Below are 22,659 nucleotides of genomic sequence, written 5' to 3' on the forward strand. Positions count from 1 at the left end.
CTCAATCCGTATGGTTGCCATGGCAGACAACCCGGAGTCCCGCCTCTTATGAGCCCCCCTCCTTCTGACCCCAATTATCTTACATTGGATTGGCTATTTTGTATGACACTCGGAAATTAGAGTAACAGCATTGGATCAGACTGTTGTCTGTCCAAAATATCCCAAACTCAATTCACTTCCGGTTTTGTAGCGTATCCTCACTGTCATGTAACATGGTTTCCCACGAACTCTGACAACAGGACAACTTTGTCCGTGGACTTTTCTCCTTTACTTTTCATCGACTGGGCGTTTACGATATCGTGAATCCATGTCCAAAGACGGTCGCCATGATGGACGGCGGCGCGGTGTGGGGCAACACCGTCTCGGACCGAGAGCCGGACATGGAGTTGACGGGAGGGAGAGGTCTGGCAGTAACAGCTCGGGGTCCTCACATGGAGGAGGAAAAGGCAAAAATGCGTCAATCGGTGTTTTGAAGGTAACCGTTGTTGTTATGAGAATGTTTTTTTGGTCGAATTTGAGCTACTTTGGGTGTCCATGAATTTGAGATCTTTGGCGCGTGGTTGGTTCACACAGCTGCTAGCTAATAGCTATGATTAAAAGCTAAGATTGTTGGTGTATGGTTAGCGACCACATGATGCTATTTTGAAAATGGAGTACGATTTATAGGCTAACGTTGTTTCCTTAACGTTGTTTCCTTACACACCGTCCTAATAAGTGATGGTATTGTAAAAGTGGTTATATGTGTGAACTCTATAGGATTCGGATGGTTCCAAGTCACCGAGAGCAAACACATTCACTAGGGTAAAACCTGCACAGTTGAATCAGGTTGTTCAGAGATGTCTCTCTTTCGTCCATTCATTTTCTATAGGCTTGTCCTCATTGGAGCAAGGTTGAGCTAGAGCCGATCCCACCTGACTTTAGGACAAGACAGGGAACACCAGTCAAACATAGGACACATATTTTGTGATGAGGGTGTAAATACCCAGTGAAAAGCAATTTATGTAAAATCCACACACCTTAGGAGACAAATTTTAAAACAAAATCCTGTTAGGTTAATTGACGACTCCAAATTGTCCATAGGTATGTATGTGAGTGTGAATGGTTGTTTGTCTATATGTGCTCTGCTATTGGCTCGTGTCCAGTCCAGGGTGTACCCCGCCTCTCGCCCGAAGTAAGCTGGGATAGGCTCCAGCATCCACATGCAATCCTAATGAGGATAAGCGGCGTAGATGATGGATGGATGGATATTTTGTAGCATAATTGAAACTAAGCACAAACAGCAATTGTGCAAGTTGTTAACTCAATGCAGCCCAAGATTCAAAAAGTTTGCCCACCCCTGCTGTACACATTACCATTTGATGTGGTGTATAACGATCAACAATCGCAACTATTATTTTTTTATGATTTATTTGCATAGAGATGTGCTAGAAAACAATGACATTCTAATTTCTCTTTATTAATTTTATTATTGTAAATGAAACCAAATTCTGTTACTTAATTCTTGTAATGTTTCAACAAAAATTACATTTTTCCTCATGTGACAACTTTATTTGAATAATTAGGCTCCAGTTTACCCGTGAACATGACCCTGAACAGGGTTAAATAATTAATCCATGAAAAAAGGTTGTATTTGTAAAAGTATTTTTTCTTTGCAAATTACCATTATCCTTGTAATTGTGTGTATTCCCATAATATTTCAACTATATTCTTGTAAGATATATTTTTTTAATGCTAAATTCATACTTGTAGTATTTTTTTCCTTCTCAATGTCACTAATACTCTATGCTAAAGGTCATTGACAAATGTAGTCAAAAAATAGAATAAATCTTAACATAATTGATTCAAAAGAGAAACAAACTTATGCCATCATATATTATTTTCTTCTACCTTCGGTCGGCTTTTACTCTTCGAGCATTTTGCTTGCAGTAAAACCATGCAGGATTGTTCTTTTTTGTGCTTCAGCAGCCTATGAATCATCAAATGCAGAGTCCAATCAAATCTAGAGCGTCACTCTTATGTTGCTAATGCAAATGTGTTGTTCGACACGCACACACAGACACAGTGCACACTGTCCCTTAGCCTGTAGATACACTCTCATCACTGGCAGCACAGGTTGGGGGGGCTGTATGCATGACTGCGCAGAGTTGTGGCAGAAGGAGAGTGAGAGAAAGCCAGTGTGGGTTCTGATGTGGAGCAGCGAAGGCGCAAACGTAAGAAGCAGTGGAAAGCTGATGGACAGCAGCAGCTCGTGAGTTTGGGCCTCAGAAGTGACAGCTAACACAGCAGAGGGCTCCCTCTCTCACTCTTTCTGCTCCGACCTTAGAGGACTTGACCCAGCGGGGCAAGTTGCTATGACTTTGTGGACCGCACAGTGGGAGTCTATTTTGGTCCCGTTGTCAGATGTCCATGGCCTCTTGTACAAGTGGCGTTGGTGGTGAGTGGGAGCTAGGTGCCTGAAGTGGGCAGCAACAGTATGTCTGGGCTGCAAGAAGACGAGCAACCTGCTTCTACACCCTTCTTCTATTCCGTATGTATTTGTCTTTTCTCTTAATGGGCTCACACTAGTCTTCTTGCTTTGCTTGGAGCAAAAGGGGAACATTACACTTGTGCCTCATTCAGCACTGCCCTGGTGAATGTGTCTTATTGCTGTTGCATGCTCTTGAATGTGTCCTCAACTGGTTGCTTTCAGCCTACTAAGTGGGTTAAACGTGTGGATTACATTTGTGGATGATGAGCCAATGTCCATGAGCAGGTCAGGCACTGATGTTGTCACAAGTGTTTATGCAGTTAGATCTTTTTGTCTTTGAGCTTACTCGTGAGAATAAAAGCGCAGGCTACTTGACGTGAAGAATTTTGCTCACCAAAAGTAGGTCAGCTGGGTGTCTCCCTTGAGGCCATTAAATAGTATCAGGACCTATAATGCACAGTGTATCTTGCCTCTGCATAATGTATTGTGATGAGACGCGAGGAATTACTCTTGAAAATATTGATTTACTGAATGCAGTGTTTGCTTATTTGGCATTTGAAATACACCCTTCTTTCTGATGGCAGGATAAGTAGAGACATAAGTTTGCCTTAATAATGTAACTTTTTATGTGAGTATTCAGGAAAGGATTGAACAAGGTCTGTGATTAGTGTGAACATCTGTGGATTTTTGTGTTTAATACAAACGCATGTCTTTTTTAGTCGTGTCCAACTTTACAGCGGGTTCTTAGCTGGCATTAGATCAGTTATTAAATAATGCAGAAGTGGTAGAGTCCATTCTGCTGAGAGAGGGAACACAGTGAATGGAAGGCACATCGATGCCAGAATTTAAGTACATCTAGTGCTGTCTGTCAATTTTTATGACATTGTTTACCGCACACATAATGCACAGCACATTTCTCATCTGCTTTCTATATTTTGCCAAACTTGTGTCACAGAGCTTTTGGCCGAGAATGCAGGCATACTGTATTTCACTGCCATGTTTTATTACACAGTCTGGTCTCATAGTGCAATAAGCAATATATGTGATGACTTGTTTGGTTCACTGTATTTGCTCGCTTTGAGCTTTTACAGCCACTGATGCATACTCAATGTGTAGGTCAGCCATGATGCATGTTGGGCGCAAAGCAAGCTAAAGCCTCTAGCAGTTTTCTTGTCACAGTCTTGCTTCCGCTTAATGCTCTCACACTATGCAGCTCTCATCCCCTCGCCAGAGACTCAACATATTGTTTTGGAATGATGCGTCGTATTCTATGACAGGAAGTGAAACAATTGTGGATATAATATACAGTAATAAGAGGTTGTATTCGGTGCTGACTAATAACGGACATTACAGTACATCACATTTGAACCATTTTAACACAGTAGTAAACCAGTAACCATAGCAACAATACCAAGTCTTCAAGTCAAAAGCATAACTGGCCACTATAGCACAGTTGAATGTGATCCATCAACATTGTGAGAAACACAGTATACAGTATCGCTTAATGTTTTTTGGAATTTCCCTTAGTCAGCACCAAATTTGGTACACAATCTTTGCGTTGTGTCAAATACTTTGTCTAAGTTGAACCAATTCAGTCGCGATCCATGGCAACCACAACGTCTTGTCAAGGGAGGGCCTTAACATAGTCACCCATAATTGATTACTGACAAACAGTCCAACCAACCAAAAACTTTGATTTCCTCACAACAAAAGCATTGCAGACGAGATAACAGGTGGGGCCAAAAATGTAGTGACTAGACATTAGCAGCATTTCACTTTAGACAGCTTGTTGTAGACTATTCAGGTGTAAGTAATAAAAAGATTGTTTGCACATTGGTCTCACTAAATATTTATCTAGTGCTGTTCTTTTCATTTGTGTTTTAATCTGAGATTCTGACTGCTGCAAACACATTTAATATCCGATTCATTGTAAGACTTTGCTCCCATGCCCCACACACTGTTACATCACACTTGTTAGCACTGACTGTGCTAAATCAGTGTAGAGGGGGTACGGGCAGAAAGGTAACCATAGCAACAATGCCCATGCATTGGGTCATCAAAACCAGAAACTGATAAATCAAAGGTGTCGCCCCTCTTAATATGGCCACTTTACCCACTCAAATTGGCTCCAAATAAGACATAGACAGTGTGGCGCGTGCATGCATAACAAAGTGTCACATTTTGCACTGAGCTCACACCGGGTATGCAGGACCTTCTGCATTCTATTATTTGTTAGGCATTTTAAACACCACAGACGCTTGCTAAAAATACATATACGGTCATGGAAAAAGACAGCTGGGGTAGGCTCCAGCATCCCGCAACCCTCGTGAAGATAAGCGGTAGAAAATGAATGAATAAAGAAATGGTCGCTATTTTGGGGTTGATTATGACCTATTATTAGTCAGTAAATATTGAAAGTCAACTCATAAGTCGTATTCTGTTCACTGGGCTTCTAAATGTTACATTGTAACATTTTTGGCAGGCTGCCACAAAGAAATGTGTATTGTATTGAAATGATGTATGTTCAATTCCCCTACAGGCATCTTTCCAGCGCTCCAACAGTCAAGACAAAGTACGAAGGATTGTCGCCGAAGAGGGCCGTGCAGCTCGGAACCTCATTGCATGGAGTGTACCACTGGAGAGTAAGGAAGAAGAAGGTCCGTAGCATGTTTTTGCATAAAAGAGGACCCTTTGTATTGAGTTGTGGAATCCTATAGAGCAGCTGAAGATATGCCTTAAGATATGCCTTTATTCGTCCCTCAGTGGGGAAATTTGTAAAGCTGAAAGCTGTCTCGATCTTCCAGAATCTCTACCTATTCCATCTGTATTTCCAAAATGTTTTGTTTTTTTTTATTGTCCCCACGGCCCGCTACTAGACTCACAGTGAGGTGGTGTTAGAAAAACCTCTCTGAAGGGCTCACTTCCAAATGCCAAAACCTCATTATCTGAAACTTTGAAATCCTTTAATACGAGAATACTACATTTATATGTCAGAAAAGTGGAAAAGGAATAATAGGTCCCCTTTAAGAGACTAGCTTAACAATTTTATTTAAAATATTTTTGATTTTGTGTTCTTATTCATTATATGTTAAGTTTCTTATATTTAGACTTGTGCCTGAATATAAGAAAATAATCATATAATGAACAACATTTCGTTTATGTGTGATGAATTGTTCATACATGGAGCTACTCGTACCAGCTTCCACTCACAGCCTCCCACACAACAGTTTGTCTTTTTTTCCCCCGTTTTTGGCCTATTTATTTTAGCCAACAGAGCTACACTTTTGTTTGTTTCTTTCGGCTTTTTCCTGATTAAGGAGCATCTTTTTGATTTGCATACTGATTTCCTTCCTGCCCTTTCCTTTTCCTGCCCTTCCTGACGAATACCGATGATGCTTACTATTGGAGATTCGAACCCAAGATGTATTTTTTCAGTTTTTGGCCTATGTATTGTTTCTGGCAGAGATACATTGAAACCTATGCATACTTCTGTCAGACGTTTCATCTCAAAGGAACTAAACATTGTTATCTCCCTCATGCTAACTGTATTTCTCTCTTTAGAATGCACAGAAATTGGAAGACATGTGGTCATGTTTAACACAAGGATTGTGGATGATGCCGTTTTTTTTTTGTTTTTTGTAGTGTCACCACAGTGGTGATGATGGTAAATGATGGTAAAGCTTATGCACCTTAAATAACCTTTTCTTATGATTGGCTTCACTTGTGTATGTAAGCCAAAGGTCAGTGAGCTTACCAAACAAATGTTGTGTTCCAATAATTAGCGCTAAAGGTATTAAAATGAATAAAACAACAGCGGCCCCCAAATTTAGGCACCTGCTTACTTTTGTTTCAATAATTATTGCACACTTTCTGTAAATCCTATAAATTTAATTTCACTTCAATCAATCACTGTGTTCGTCTGCTATATAATATATTTCACTGAAATTTCTGATCCCAACAACCAGTGATTTATAAAGGAAAATCTCTATATACTATACCATCTCAAGTGGTAAATGTTGGTGTGATACATTACGGTTGTTTATGACAAGCCATTTGTCGTATACTTACTCATTGTATACGCATCTTTCTTGCCTGTCCTCACAGCCAAGTCCAAAAATCATTCAAGTGGCAGCACCAGAGCCCAGAGGATTCATTCTGGCCAGCAAAGGAGTAAGAAACAGGTCAGTGTTTGCACCATTTCCACCAGAGGGCAGTCTTCACCGATGTAAACACATTAGCAATCTGTTCCGTGTTCATTTGCATTACTAAAATTCATCCAAATGTACTTCTTAAACATTTCTTGTGCCACTGTAAATTTGGACTCATGCATGTCTGTTCCTTGCTTGCTACCTGCAGAATGCTGGTGTGGAGAGTAAAAGCACAAATGGTGCCTTTTTAGACAAAGCAGCCGAGAAGAGCCCCACCAAAGCCCGGCAGCCTCGCAAAGTGGATCTGCGTGCACGCTACTGGGCCTTCTTGTTTGACAACCTGCGGCGTGCGGTGGATGAGATCTACGTCACGTGCGAGTCTGATCAAAGTGTCGTAGAATGCAAGGTCAGTCCATTTACATATAGTTAGAAAATAGCCAATTGAGGACATATAAAACCTATGATGGTCCTGTGTCGTCATGATCAGCCAGCCAGCTATTTGTTGTGGAGGGTGAGCATTTGTATGTTAAGAACACTAGAGGGAGACATAGACATTTGATCGCAGACTACATTCCTCTTGATTTCTGTCTTTTGTCATTGGGCTATGGCTGCTGAGAGAATTATCACAGGGCTCTCTCTTGGCAGCCTGCTCTGAATATTGATGACAGACAGTAAACAATGTTATTTATGTTTTGTGTTGGGCATCTCTGTCATTTCTGGTATTTCCTGAAAATTGTTCTTGCACTTTATCCCGCATTACAGTTATATTATGTTTGTGTTTAATATTGCTGTATCATTAGTGTAGGTTTGTTGTAGTGATACACTTTAAATGGTTGATTACCACTTATGCTCCAGAATAGGCTGGCACTTCCTGTGTTTTATTTATTTCTTTGCCATGCTGCATTATGCCGAGCATGGCTCGAGTGATGGTCTGCGGTCATTGTGTAGCCATGATCCATGTGGCGTGATTATCATGTTGTCTGACATCTGGCTGCTTTTACCCCCCTTCATCTCACTCCACACTAATGCTATCTAATGGCTAAGGAGCTGGGTGCTGCTCATAATCCCCATCCCACCCAGTTTGGGCTCAGTGGACTTTGATAGATGATGGAGTCAGCCCGAGTGAGAGGTAGAGTGCTGTGATAACCTCCAGCTACAATCCCCCAGTGGAGCTGTGGGCTATCTGCATTTATCTCTTCACACAGAAACGATCACTGGTTTCCATCTAAAGGAATACAGCCATAAACCAGCCTTCATCTTGAATAGTGAAGGTGATTTTAATGTTGCTGATAGTTAATGCATATTGTATATTGGCATATTCATACATATTATGACTTGGTGTCAGAGGTCCACAGATATGGGTTGTGTCGGACCGATATTAATTATAAGTAGTTAAGGAGGCTGATAACAGATATTTGGAGCAGATATTCATTTGCAGTAAAAGTGTAAAAATTGGTGTAAAAATATTAACTGTAAATACATAACGCTTAACTTTGTTTAACTGCCCTGTTCCTAGACTCTCTCAGAAGTCGAATAAAAACTTAAATAAATCGCGCCATGGAATGTTTCCACAGTGTAAAAAAAAACAAAACAGCATTTACCGTATTTTCTGGACAAAAAGTCGCACAAGGCCAAAAATGCATAATTAGGTAGAAAAAACATACATAAGTCACACTGGAGTACAAGTCGCATTTTTTTCGGGTAATTTATTTTACAAACTACTTAACTAAAATAGACATTACGTCCTCTTGGAAGGCAAGTTCGAAAAATAAAAGAATAAAGAACAGGCTGAATAGGTGTAAGATATGCTAACACAATGGTTATTCAGCTACTCAAAAAATAAACATTAACAGAAAAGATGTCCAGTGTTTATGTAACATGAACAGTTTTTTCATTTATAAGTCGCAGGAACAGCCAACCTATGGAAAAAAAGAAAGTGTGACTTATAGTCCGGAAAATACAGTATATGTACGTTTAGAGCAGGCAAGCTAATGTTATGCTAAAAGCTCGTCAGCCTTCATCTTAGCATACTTTTCTGCAACAAAACAAGACTGAATTTAATTTCTTACTCTCTCTTACAATCCCAAACAAGCATGTACAATCATTGACTGTTGATATTACCAACAGCATTGTTTCAAGTGATTCACATACATATTGGGAGGTACTACGAGCTAGCAAAGCTGCCTCTTGTGTGTGCAGGATATTAAAAAAAAAAAAAAAGATTAATCGAATACCAAAATAGTTGTCAATTAACTGTATAATTGAATCATTGATTCATAGATTCATTATTTGATATCTACTGTAATTATCTTTATCAATTTACTGTGCTAAGTATGGAATTTTGACATTTCAAATCTATAGGTACGTTGGCAAACATTTTGATTTGTATATTAGGATATACCAAAACCATGTTTGTGTAAAGTTGAGATAGGATTTTGGTAAATTTCATAGAGTGACAAGTAAAACAGTAAGATAAAAAAAATAAAAATGATTCATTTGTTTCCTGTGCATGGATGGACCACTGGCTTTTACTGACCCGCCTAATGGCAAGGCCTCCTGAAGGTTAAACATGTTGTCATTCGTCATGAGCTGTTATGTGAGGGTTGTATTTAGGTAAGTGTGCCTGTTAACATGCTAAAAGCCACTTTATGATGCTGCCACACGCTGTGGAGTTTGTCTGTCTTGAGATTTCAGCTCGGCCTTCATTACCAAATGAACATTGGGACATAGAGGTGGTCTTTGTTAACCAGTACCAATCAGCAGAGCTGCTGCTGCTGGACACATCTTTCACTGGCCTGACTTGTCTATTAACTAAAAAGCACCGTGAGGCTTTACTCTCAATTACCACTCCCTTCACGATCGCAATCAATCAGTAGTCTGCTTTCATTAGAGCTTTGGGAGGGTGGATTGTGGACACGTGGAAGGGTGCAGGGGGTGCGCTCCCGATGGGCCAACACCTCTGGAAAAACCAAAAGACCAAGTGCATATAAGAGGCATTCCCAATGGAAAATTTGTGTTCTTCTTCTTCAAAGTTTTCTCTATGCACATGAACTTGAATTTCCAGCTAGATTAGTTCCAATTCCATGCTTCAGCTTTTCGTCTTGAACCCATTTGAATGGTGAACCTATGTTTGAAATTAAAGAAACCCCATTCTTCGCTAATATGCATAAACTGCTTTGTTCATCTTCTGTTTTTTTTAACCCCTTAGGAAGTGTTGATGATGTTGGACAACTATGTGCGGGATTTCAAAGCTCTCATAGACTGGATTCAGCTCCAAGAGAAGCTGGAGAAAACGGATGCCCAGAACAGGTGATCTCTCTTGTCTTTTGCACTCATTCACTTCTTGTTTGCTTTTTGGCTTTAGTTTATTTGATTCTATTGAACACCAATTCCCTCCAATTAATTTACAGGCCTACCTCTTTAGCCTGGGAATTGCGTAAAATGTCACCAGGACGTCATGTGGTGCCTAGCCCCTCTGCTGCAGACAGAATGGTATCTTCTCCTGGTACACGTCGCACCCTCAATTTTGGGTAAGCCATTTATTTTATTCAGTTTTAGTCAATTAGCCATTCTACAAAACTTTGCTTCCTTGTTTAGTTCCATTTGTTGAGTTTCTAACTAGGCTACACATTGGCCAAATAGTTAGCATGTTGGCCTCACAGTCTATTGAGGATTTGAATATCTGTTTGGGCATCTGCGCAGAGATTGCATGTTCTCCTTCTGTGTCTGTGGGTTGTCTTCGGGTACTCTAGCTTCCTCCCACATTCCAAAAGGATGCAAGTTAGGTTAAATCAGTGGTTCTCAATGATTTTCTCTCATGCCCCTGCTGGGGTATATAAATGTTGAAGACTATTATGTTTTCCATTGGTGTGAATATGTTATTTTTCTATTCCGGGGGTCAGCAACCTTTACTATCAAAAGAGACATTTTTTTTTGTCACTCTAATCACAGGTTTTTATACTGACGCTTTAAACATGGCAAGCGACTGAGCCAACTAGTTAACCTCCATTTTTTTTTATTCTAAACGTAAAGGATTTTAAACTGGGTGGGGAAGAAGCAGAACGTAAAAAAACAAAAATGTACAACACGGAAAGGGAGGAGAAAATGTTTTCACTATGCATCCGTGGCTCCATATGGTGCAAGTTAAGATAATATAATGTCTCTTCAATGTAGCATCACTAACTCTTATTGACCAGGGTAGAATCCCAAGTATGGCTTTTCTTTCAATATTGCAATATAATAATAGACCATAGTCAACCACAAAACATCATTTTAGTGAGGGAGTGAGGTTCAAAAATCTTGATGCGCCTTGTGACCAGTCTGGGGTGTATTCCGCCATTCAGCCAAAGTCAACTAGGATAGGCTTTAACTCACTCGTGACCCTAATGAAAACATTGTGGAAAGAAGTGGTTAAAAAAGTGTCAGTGGTTAAAAGATTGCCAAAGCATCGGTTCTTTTGAGAGCAATGCTCTGTAATTGGACACTGCAGGAAGTGCATATTGATCATGATGCAGGTGCATCATGTATGATTGTGACTGGCAGTTAAGTGTGAAACAGCCGGCAAAATGGTGTAGTATTCCATTGTTCATTCTTCAGTCATCAGGATTTTATTGTATTTAGTTGATGCTGTATATGATGTTTGTCATACCCAGTGGTCCTGCACCTGTATTAGCTGCAGCCCGGCTGTCCCACTCGGGCCCCAGCTGGGCAGACAGGGTGAAGTGTACTCAGTCTGCCCCAAGTTCTACTCATTTGACAACTTCTGAAGTTGGAAAATCATGTAAGACATCCTTCCCACCAACACCAACCCAGAATTAATCAGCAAAAATCATATAATATCACACACACGCTTGTCCTTTTTAGGTAAGAAGGATGCAGAAGGCTGGGAGACTGTCCAACGAGGACGTGCTGCCAAGCCTCGCTCAGCAACCATGATCGCCAAAGTCAGCCCAGTCTTGGCCGTCAATGTCACCCCAAAGCAGAACACGACCAACAAGCAGTCACATGTGGTCCCACAAGATCCACGCTTGTGCCCTTGTAGCCCCCCTGATGAGAACGCAACCCAGGTGGACTCTGAGCAGCAAGTTTCCTCACAGCCGGACCCACAGGAGGATGTTAAACATCCAATGAGTGGGGATGCAATGGAGGTACTGAGGTCATGAGGAGGGATATTGATTAGTCATGAAGCGCAGAGAAAAATGAGATGGCTTCATCAACCACATTGTTTTTGTTTTGAGCTCATGATATTCACATGCACAGCTTTAAATCGATTGTTTTCAGTCACTGCAAATCAGTTTCCAAGTGCAGTTCACACTGAACACACAAGTGTGTGTCATTTCCATCTTTAAATTTGCATCAGAATTAGGGCATGTCTTTATCATGAATTCCCTGCATGAGTTTGTGTTTTGTTATTACTCTGCTGAAGTGCATGTCTTTAATGGAGCTTGCATCTGCGTGTATTTGTTTGTTTGTGTGTGTGTGTGTGTCATTGTTGCTGCAGCACCCAGCAGAGAATGCACAAGAGTTGGGGCATTGTGTCAACGAACCCTGCGATAAGACGCTCCCCCCTATAGCAGATCTCATCCCTTCCCAAGCCCCAGAGCCCACCCTATGCTCAGCCTCAGTCCCACCAGCAGACACGACCTTATCAGTTCCACTTCCTGCTCTGGCCCGCTCCGCATCCCCAGATCAACCTGAGGCGGATGGGCTTGGCGGACCTTCTGTCGTTGGGGACGGTGTGGCTGAGGGGGGCTCTTCACAGGGCACGGCCACATATGCTCTACAACATGCTGAGACTCCCATGGCAGCGGTGAAACTGGAGAGTGTTCTGGACCCCACAGAGCTTTCTACTGTGAGTGCTGAGAGATGGAGGAGAAGAGGGAGGGGTGGACTTGTGTTGGTACGAGGGGGTGAGTCAGGAAGGTCCCAAGGGGCTTTACCGCCTAAACAAAGTCATTCAAAAGAAACCCCCTGACCAACTGTAGGCAAGACTGAAAAGCTACGTATACTGTTGTTTTAGCACAATTCACTGTGAAGAATAGCTGTGAGTAGATGACGTTTGTATTGCAGTAAGTGCTCTCCTGTTACCTGGAAAAAGGACTCAACCGAATGTCTGATGTTACTTAACACTATCAAGCCACAATAATTCATATACTTGATCAAGGTGAACTACCTTTTTCAATGGATTTTTTTCCTCTTAGGCCACATTCAATTTTGCATAATGTTCAGATAATTCCATGTTATTGTCAAATTAAGGAAATTATAAAAATGCAACCTAGTTGCCTCCTTCCACCATCTCTTTATCCTCACAGTAAATGTGTCCTGCATGACTGTGGAATGCTTCCTTACTTGTGATCCTTGCGACAGTCATGTGATGCAAAGTGTGATGTTGATGATCTGGTGTTCCTTTTGATATTTAAATCACTCACAACAAATCATTATTGCAGAGCAACTGGCATAGAGTTATTTAAAATTGTATATGATGTGTGTGAGGTGACACTTTTGTCTTCTGTCCAGCCCCAGTCCATGGCAGAGGTCCTGGCCAAGAAAGAGGAGTTGGCTGACCGACTGGAGAAGGCCAATGAGGAAGCGATCGCTAGTGCCATTGCAGAGGAAGAGCAGCTGACCAGAGAGATTCAAGCAGAGAACAATGATCTGGAGACAGACAATGAAAATGACTTCCCGGTTAGAGAAATTTCACTCCTTTTTAATTAGACTTTTTTTTTTGTTTTTTTTTTACACTTTCGCTTACCTGCATAAATCTTACAGGCTAGCATGGCCAATGGAGGGTGTGGACCCAATATGGAGTGGAGTGAGATGCTAGCAGATTATGATGGTATGATCTTCCACTTGCAAATTTCAAAGGAATGTTTCAGAAATACTTATTCACATTTTGTAGCTCGGGAGACATGGCGTCAGAGCACCTCGTGGGGTGACATGGTGGAGGAAGAACCTTCTCGACCTCCTGGACACGGGATCCACATGCATGAAAAATTGTCCTCACCATCACGTAAAAGGTAGTTAATTTTTTTATTTTTTATTTGATGTCATTGTTTCAACTTTACCATGACTTAACAGCCCTTTTGTGACTCGTAACTCGTGCTCATTTGCAGGCAATTTACCTTATTTTAACAAGTGTTTAACCTGGCTGCCAGAGAGTCAAAGGCCAACTTATTGTGTCTGACCCTCTTGTTAGCTGTTACTCTACCACCCAAAATCCCTCAACAGACCAGAGATTCTAATCCTGGCAGCCCCAAGCTATGTTAAAGAGACCTCAGAAGCATACTTAAAAAGATGAATGATTCATGATCATACTTGTGACAGGACCATTGCGGAATCAAAGAAAAAACATGAGGAGAAACAGCTGAAGGCACAGCAACTGCGGGACAAACTGAGGGAGGAAAAGACACTCAAACTGCAGAAGCTTTTGGAAAGGGTGAGTAAAAACATGTTGAGCGGATGGAAACCCCCGGCCCCCTCCCCTAAAGGGACTCGATGCCAGCATATCCCAGACTGGTTCCCAGTAAGAAGTTCTGTCAGCACATTGCCCGATAGGATCACCAAAGTTTATAATCTTCTGGCTGCATGTAGACCACTTGATGAACTGTGGTCAAAGTCAACACCTTTTTAAAGTTTTTCTATTCACAACGTCTGGGACAGGGGACCATAAACCACACACCTACTTGAAATGGTGTACAGTATTTTGGCATTCATGCATACATGTACAAACTGTAGAGAAGAGACATTGAACTATGTTATTTTTTCCCACTGCCTCCTCACTTTCTGCAGGAAAAAGAGGTGAGGAAATGGAAGGAGGAGTTGTTGGAGCAACGGAGGAAGATGATGGAGGAAAAGCTGTTGCATGCAGAGTTTAAGAGAGAGCTGCAGCTCCAGGCCATTGTGAAGAAGGCTCAAGAGGAGGAGGCCAAGGTAAGTGTCTAAGGGGTGAGGGCATTTTGAAAAGTGTCATGTGCTTAGTCTAATGCTAATACTGTCATAATATGTATGTATTCATGACAGAGAGGCACACCCCCATATCTCTCTGATGATGTAATTGTGTATTTATACATTTTTGTCCACCCAGGTCAATGAAATAGCATTCATCAATACTCTAGAAGCCCAAAACAAAAGACATGATGCCTTGGCTAAGTTAAATGAATATGAGCAACGGCTCAACGAGCTCCAGGAGGAGAGGCAGAGGAGACAGGAGGAGAAGCAGGCCAGAGATGAGGCAGTGCAGGTGCAACCAAACACCTATATAGTTTGTCTATTTGTCCTGTGTTTAATACAAGTCATCATACTTATTTTTCCAATTCGGCAGGAACGCAAGCGTGCACTTGAAGCAGAGCGACAAGCACGCGTGGAGGAGTTGTTGATGCGGCGCAAGGAGCAGGAGGCTCGAATTGAACAGCAGCGGCAAGAAAAAGAGAAAGCAAGAGAGGATGCGGCACGAGAGAGAGCCAGGTATGTAATTCCATTTGGGTTTTGTGTATACAATCGTTCCTTGTTTATTGCGATTAATTGGTTTCAGCCCCAAGCACAAGCCACATTTTTGGCTTCCGAGACAATTTTTTTTTGTAGTCTGTCCGATTCGATCCGGTACCGATGTTGCGTTTCTTTCTTCATGCGGGTGGCGAGAGTCGAGTGACAACCAGCTTTGAGGCTCATTCCCATACCTAGCATGTTGGTGTGTAGCCCTTTGCTACAAACGTGATACGGAAACCTGATCGGCCAGATCTCGTGGTGGAAGGCAATATTATCCAATCTTCAAAAATACACCTTCAGGACCGGGACATCCCTAATAAGTCGAGTTTGTAAATCTCTGTGGTAAACTATTTGATAAGCATCAAATATTATGTAATTTCTCTGAAATCAAGTCCAGTCTCGTAATGGTGGATTGTAGATCTGTATTCATTTTGTCCTTTAAATTTTATGTTGTTCCTGTCCTGTCACACAATACATAAGATCATTTATATCGCTATGATGTACCTGTAACAATTCCGATCACAGCGACAGTACATACTTTGGTCTTGTTGTGAGAAGCTCAATTTACCAATCAAAATACAATTTTCTTTGTCCATTTCAGCTCAATATTTGTTCCTGTTTGTGGCTCCACAGTCACCGCTGCTTCCTTAAACTACAGTGTGGGCCTAAGGTCAAACAGGACGCACGTTAATTGTTTGTCAAATAAATAGTAATGTTAAAAGAAACATCTGTTAAAGTGTTATTCACACATTAACTTTGATAGCCATATTAAAAAAAAATTTGACAACATTATTAAAGCCCTGTAAACCCGAAAAAACACCATAGAAGTTACCTTTCTGCTCATAGTAAATATGATAAACAATAAAAGGACATGAGTATCTTGACATCAGGCTACCAACCATCCTCACTATGACATTTGTCACTTAATTGATATGTTCATGCCAGTCTGACATAAATCTTGGCATACATAGACATACACTCCAACACTACTGCTGGCTTTGTTTACATCACATTGTAATGTTTATGCGCAGGAGATAGAATCTCTGAAGTAGTAGTAGGAGGCAGCCACCGCTTTAAAGGGATAGTTCAGATTTTTTGGCATGAAGTTGTATGACATTCCCATCAACAATTTAGTCCATTAACAGCGACTTACCCCTCACTTGGTCTCTTGAGTCCAGTTCTTGTCGGATTTCAGTGGAGAGCAACGTAGTTCTGCTTAGTTGCTGGTAAAGAGTTTGGCTTCTCAAAACAAAATGTGTTCAAAAAATAATACATTTGCATCACAAAAATGCCCCCTTATAATTACAAGCGATTTTCAAACTGCATCTTAGCAAGGGACAACTGTTACCACTTTAACACATTTTCAATGTTCTGCCTGAAGAGACCGAGAGGAACGACTGGCTGCTCTCAGTGCAGCTCAACAGGAGGCCATGGAAGAGCTGCAGAAGAAAATTCAAATGAAGGTAAGATTACAAAAATCTAACAACACACATAACATACAACCCCCTGTTTACCCTCTGACTCCTCGCTTTTTCTTTGCTTTTCCACAGCATGATGAGAGTAGCCGCAGGCATATGGAGCAAATCGAGCAGAGGAAGGAGAAGGCGGCTGAGCTCAGCAGTGGCCGGCATGCAAACACAGACTACGCCCCCAAGCTGACGCCGTACGAACGCAAAAAACAGTGCTCACTCTGTAGCGTGATGGTATGTGCATCTTCCTTAACAGGCCATTCAGCTTTATTACAATATAGGGCCCTCAGACCATACAGCGTTTATATAGAAAACCTGTTTCCAACCTTCTACATTTGGCTTTTAACATTATTAGAGCAAGACATGAAATAACACTTCTGTAATCACCTTCATACTTGCAATAGCCGACGATATAGTTGATATCTAATCAGCGATTCCAGAGTTACAGCCCTAATCCACACTGCTGCAGTACTGTTGGCTTTGTTTAAACCACAATGCGCAACTCTTAATGTGGGATCTCTGCAGTGACATAAGAGACAGCTGTCGCTTTAAGTATAGCAAACTAGTGAATTAGTTAGCCTCCAATTTATTTGTTATAAACTCAAGAAAAGGTTTGAAACTGAGTGGAAAAGAAAGTCAGAACTAATAAGGCAAAAACTTAGCACTTCCACACGGAATTGGAGGACAACACCCCCCCCCCCACGCATGTCATGTCGGACTCTGCGTGCAAGTGCAAGAATAGCTGAGTGCAAGTTAAGGTAATCTAAGATAAGGTAATTTTTCAGAAATGTAAAATTACTGACGTGAAGTGACCAGAATACCACATGACTCGTATTTCAATATTTTTCTTACTAACAATAGGCCATAGTATACCACGAAACAGCGATCATGTGTTCATTTATGTTTGACAAACCGCTATGGGGAGCGATGGACGATGTAGCGAGAGATGACTGTACTTGTGTTGGAACATTTTATATCAAGTTTCATACAGTCACATATTATCTATGAAGACCTGGCTAACATGGCAACAATCGTGGGGCAACTTGACACGTGAAACCATTGCCAACTAAATACGCTGAATGGTGAGTGAATTTTGTTGAACTGATGAATAACCTTGGTCTAGCATCTGACACAAGGGATCATGAATTATTAGCGATTCTCTGCCATATTTGCTTTATGTACATTTAATCAAATGTTGCAATAATAATTAAAATTCCTTCAATAAATATCAAGGTATATGACATGTGGACCACAACTATTTAGTTGGCTTTTTCCTCAGAGGTTCAGCAGTGGCAGGTCGTGTCCTATTGGCAAAAAAAAAAAAAAACCTAGTGGTATATAATTTCACCAGCATCCCATGGGGCTATGATGACCCTTTCCTGCCTCAGTCTCCATTGTGTCCTCGGCAGTGACCTCTGACCACTGTGTTTATGTTTGCAGATCACCTCGGAGGTGCACCTGTTCAGCCATACCAAGGGCAAGAGGCACCAACAGGCCGTGCGAGACAGCAGCAGCATCCAGGGACGGGAGCTCTCAGACGAGGAAGTGGTGCGTATCACCCCACCGCCGACACACACTTATTCTCTATATAATAGCTCCCAGTTCCCGCTTGTGTTGTGTAAGAGGACAAAGACAGCCGACGACTGTCTTTTATGGTGCGATTATTGTTTATGCATCCACCTCATGCATCACCGTGGCTCTGTTGCTGGCTTTGTGCAACTGCAAATGGGCCTTGAAGTGTACACAGTCAGGGTCCAGTGCCTCAGTGGAAGGCTGACATCACCTCGTTGTCACACTGCTTTTTCTTTTTTTTCCCCTAGCTATTGAGTGCTTTCCATGGGAAGGCGGTTCGTTAATGCAAGGTAACCTCTCAGGCTGCAATATGAGATTGGCTTTTCAGCAGTGCTCATTGTGAGGCTGACAACTGTTGGTGCTATACGCAGCACCTTTGGCCCCAGTAGCTCTTTCATTCAAAGCTTTTCTCCACCCCTCTCTTCAGAGAAGAATTGATACACCCTCCATCCTTCCTCTCGACTATTTTCTTTCTGAACGCCAGTCAGTTTGTTCTATTTGACAGCACAACAAACAAGGCAATGGAGAATTAGAATCAGGTTGATTGCCAATCATAGAATTTCACTCAGAATGAGAGGTAGGTAACAACATTAATTAAATGAGTTTAATGCTAAAACCAATACAAATCAAATCAAGATACATTTAATAAAAAAATGAAATGTAAAAAATTCCAACGTGCAGTACAGCACAGAAATATAAACAACCATACATCATCCCTAAGCTCTCATCATTGAAAACATTGTGATATTACACCTTGCGATATTAAATAATAGATAAAAACATATGAAGTATTACAATATATGCATTTATTTATATATTAAGTAACTTTACTTTTCAATATTATTATTTGAGAAAGCACTTCAGGAATAATTTTGTGTGTTTATAGAATTATAAACCACTAATACGAATTCATTCATTTGAAAGTATACAGTATTTTCCATCCAAGTCTAAGACTTGTCGTCTTCATCTTTATCTCAAATTCAAGCTCTTGAGATCTAAATAGTGCTGCTGTCTTTTCGTTTTAAGGTGAGCTACCCTGGGTGCTGCGTCTGAATTGCTACAGTGTCAGTCTGGAATAAATGACATTTGTCCTGATTATCTTGGGACATTGTTTAGAGTGCTTTTCCGTTTTCTCTGCCCGTTATTTATTTAAAATTTATTTTTGGCCTGTGATTTTTCATTCATTCCACTGCCAACTATTTTCTCCACTGCGACTCCATAACTCTTCCGATAGTGAAAGATTCTTAATTGAAATGAAGATGGTTGGCTCAACTTCGCAGAGGTCACCATGTAGTTTTCAGTGTAGACCAGCTGCAAAGGCATTGCACCTTTTATATTTTGTCATTTTCAGAGAGACTGTTGAAATAAAATGAGAATACAATGATTATCAACAGGGCAGGATGGAAGAGAGGGCATTAGATTGTACTAAATCATTTTAATCACCACCTGGCTTGGTTTAATGTGATACCAGTAATATCCAAGACACATGGCTTTTGTCAGAGACACCATATTAATTGATCACCTTTACACACAGAATCTCAGAAACATACTGGTGGCGGTTGGCAAGCTTGGCCAGCAGAGGGATTGCGAGGCTGTAAAGGGGCGTCGGCAAAGAACTGACCTCCCAGAGGAGTCCTGAAAGTCTAGTTGACGCTCTTTCGATGGCCCCTGAATTGAGAACCTTGCTGAAATATCCAGCGCGCCAGCTGAAGCCCCCGTCTCGCTCCCCTTACTGTTTTGAAATGTGACACTCAACACCTTTCCAGCAATTATGTTGCTCTTATAAAGATACAAAAAATGTTTCAGTTAAGCACGGGTGTCAGATTTGTGGTGTATGGCACTTCCACGCTGAAATGTCATTCAAAGCTTGTAGTTTGATACAAAAAATTCCATGTGAACCACTGAAGCGACGGTAATCCCATCCATTGTCGTATCACTTATCATCTAGTTGCCGACATGAAATTTAGCTGTTTACTCAACGCCAAATGGAAAGCCAACCGCTCGGGCTTTTTGTGAGCGACAATAGGGTGAACATATCCCATATAATGTGTATTTGTGTGGGCTGCCTTTTAGATCTGTGATAGCTCTGTCTGTGTCAGAGAAAGGGAGTGATGTTTAGAGGCGCTCATGTTACTCCCACCAGAGGCAATCTGTGGTATTGTGCTGGACCGCAGGCCTGGGGCCAGTGTATTTGCTGCTTTGTGACAATGGTTCAGTGGTAGACACCTGTCTGTCACCATGTTTGACTGTCTCAAGCATTCAAAGAGCCAATGAGTTCATCTTAGCCCTTTCTGTAACAAATCAATCCATATTTGCTCACATGTGTACATCTGCCTCTCAGCAGTTTTGCTCCATGTGATGTTGTAATATTTCAGTTTTTATATGTTCCAGTATATATTTTGTGCTATTTAAACAGTTCTTTTTGGTGAGTGGCTAGATAGCCTCTCAGGGAGATTACGTAGCTGCCTCCCACATGAATGGACATCAATGCTTATAAGTCTAATTGTAGTAGTATGAATAAAATTGTTTAACATTTTTAAAAAAGTATGCATTTGCAAAGGCTTAACACTTGTCAACTGTAATGTCATTGAGGAAGCACATTGGCATTTTCGATCCAAAAGAAAATTAGCTCGACCATCTGTGTCAAAATCTGATGGATATTGGCTACCATTATGTATTTTAACTCAGGATGGGCATTGTAATAATGGTTATCAATTTCACACAAAAGAACCAAATCAGTTTTATGTTTGGAGTCAATCTGACAAATTGGATGCACTACTTGCCTGCGAACAGGTTCGTGGGGACCCATTATGCTTTTCCCACTTTTCTGACCTGTAAATGTAGTTAGAATGTAGTATTCTTATGTTAAACGATGCCAAAGTTTCAGATAATGAGATTTTCACATTTTGAAGTGATCCCTAAAAGAAGTTTGGGATGGCTCAAAATGCCCGGTTTGAAAAAAAATACATTAAAACAGACCGTTTTTGCAGGAACCACAAAATCCAAAGAAGTAAAGCTGAATAGGTGCAGATTCAGGAAGAACTCGAACGCTTTCTGTGCTGGTTATTGTGTATAGGTCCTCTATAGGAGTCCACAACTCAATACAAAGAGCCGAAAAAATAGCATAATTGGTGCTCTTTAAACATTTCATTGTTCTGCTTTTTGTTGCAAGTATTTTTTTCTTTCATATATAATCTATATTTAGTGCAGATTATTTATTCATAATCATTTTCACACCTGTAACTCAGTAACACCTGTACGTCCTCTATTCAGCCAACAGGTGCAGCAACACCTGTGACCAAAGGCTATGACATCCCACACACAAGTTTAGCTTGACTTCTTAATGCAAGCCTTTTTATCTGTGAGGTCATCCTATCCTCTGGTGTGATGAATGACAGGATAATTGGCTAATTAGTTTCCTGCGCATATATTGTGTCATTCAAATTATATTACCAACATTCCACTGTCTCCTAGCAGAAATATGAAAATGATCTTGACATTTGCAAGCCACAAAGTAACCCCTCGGGCCCTAAAGCATGTCCATAGGTGGGAATGGCTTCAAAAGACTACTCATTTTTTAGTAGATGGTTGTAGAGTTGTATGTTATAATCAAATATAGCATACTATGACTACGTACTATTTGTGTCTTCTTTAGGAGCACCTTTCCTTGAAGAAATACATTGTGGACATCATGACAGATGGTTCAGTTTCCTCTGAGAGTGTTAAGGATGGGGAAGAGAGGCAAAAAGCCCGCAAGAAGGCCAAGAAGCTCCGCGCCAGAATGAACTCTCGGTGAGTATTTCTTTTTACTCTCAGTACATTTACAAAGAATCTCATCAATGTTCACGTATATGTGAAGGCCCTGTTTGCATGCACTATTTCCAATTTAATCATGACACCATACAATGTGTGGCAGGGCAGACCGTTACTGTGCTGGTCCTGCATCTGGATGCAGGACTTATGTATGTACTATAAATTGTTTTTATTTAACATTTTCAAAAACAGCAGAACAGAAACTGTTTACACTACAAAACTCTTAACTCTACCAAGTTATGCTTGAAATGTAAGATGTTTTTCCTTCCTTTTGCGTTGGGAAATGATTTTCGACTAACTACTAAAGAATGCAAAAGGGTAGAAACATTTTTTTTCCTGAAGAAAGATGAGTGTAATATTTCTTTTGGAAGGTTTATATAGCCATAGCCACGTGTGCCTCGAAAAAACAGAGAAAATCGTCCATAGGGATTGAAGTTCGGAAAATGGCTGGGACTGAATTAGTTTATATTAAAAAAAGTAGCCTGCATTTTTCAGAGGTGTATAGCATACATTTGTATGTATTTTAGTGTACATTTATTGTTTTACTGAAAGTATTTGACAAACAATTGTTTTTTTTATGATTTGAAATTATTTTAATAGAACATTAAAACGTCAGCCTGGTGTTTGTGCACTTATTTGCTCTGTCAGTTTAAATCTTCTATGAGGCGGAAATTGAAATAGGAATTTGGAAATAGGAATAGGAATT

The 22,659-nt window shown here is 40.8% G+C and overlaps 1 protein-coding gene across 4 annotated transcripts in view; it reads left to right on the forward strand.

Moving 5' to 3' along the window:
• Window positions 1-22,659, forward strand: part of scaper (S-phase cyclin A-associated protein in the ER) — a 50,296-nt gene that overhangs the window by 360 nt on the left and 27,277 nt on the right. The window contains exons 1-20 of one of the 4 annotated variants that reach the window (XM_058074776.1): window positions 119-475; window positions 5,007-5,124; window positions 6,572-6,648; window positions 6,824-7,021; window positions 9,824-9,924; window positions 10,026-10,145; window positions 11,268-11,395; window positions 11,479-11,762; window positions 12,116-12,466; window positions 13,132-13,299; window positions 13,384-13,450; window positions 13,514-13,631; window positions 13,939-14,050; window positions 14,404-14,544; window positions 14,699-14,854; window positions 14,936-15,078; window positions 16,481-16,562; window positions 16,650-16,802; window positions 18,009-18,116; window positions 21,796-21,932. In XM_058074776.1, coding sequence (XP_057930759.1) covers window positions 308-475; window positions 5,007-5,124; window positions 6,572-6,648; window positions 6,824-7,021; window positions 9,824-9,924; window positions 10,026-10,145; window positions 11,268-11,395; window positions 11,479-11,762; window positions 12,116-12,466; window positions 13,132-13,299; window positions 13,384-13,450; window positions 13,514-13,631; window positions 13,939-14,050; window positions 14,404-14,544; window positions 14,699-14,854; window positions 14,936-15,078; window positions 16,481-16,562; window positions 16,650-16,802; window positions 18,009-18,116; window positions 21,796-21,932 — 2,930 coding nt within the window. In that variant the 5' untranslated portion in view covers window positions 119-307. Of the gene's footprint in view, window positions 1-115; window positions 476-5,006; window positions 5,125-6,571; window positions 6,649-6,823; window positions 7,022-9,823; window positions 9,925-10,025; window positions 10,146-11,267; window positions 11,396-11,478; window positions 11,763-12,115; window positions 12,467-13,131; window positions 13,300-13,383; window positions 13,632-13,938; window positions 14,051-14,403; window positions 14,545-14,698; window positions 14,855-14,935; window positions 15,079-16,480; window positions 16,563-16,649; window positions 16,803-18,008; window positions 18,117-21,795; window positions 21,933-22,659 lie in introns of those variants that run through there. The other 3 variants (XM_058074775.1, XM_058074778.1, XM_058074777.1) reach the window with 3 other exon arrangements.

Source organism: Doryrhamphus excisus, chromosome 6 (genome assembly GCF_030265055.1).
Source record: "Doryrhamphus excisus isolate RoL2022-K1 chromosome 6, RoL_Dexc_1.0, whole genome shotgun sequence".
NCBI classification, from domain to species: Eukaryota; Metazoa; Chordata; class Actinopteri; order Syngnathiformes; family Syngnathidae; genus Doryrhamphus; species Doryrhamphus excisus.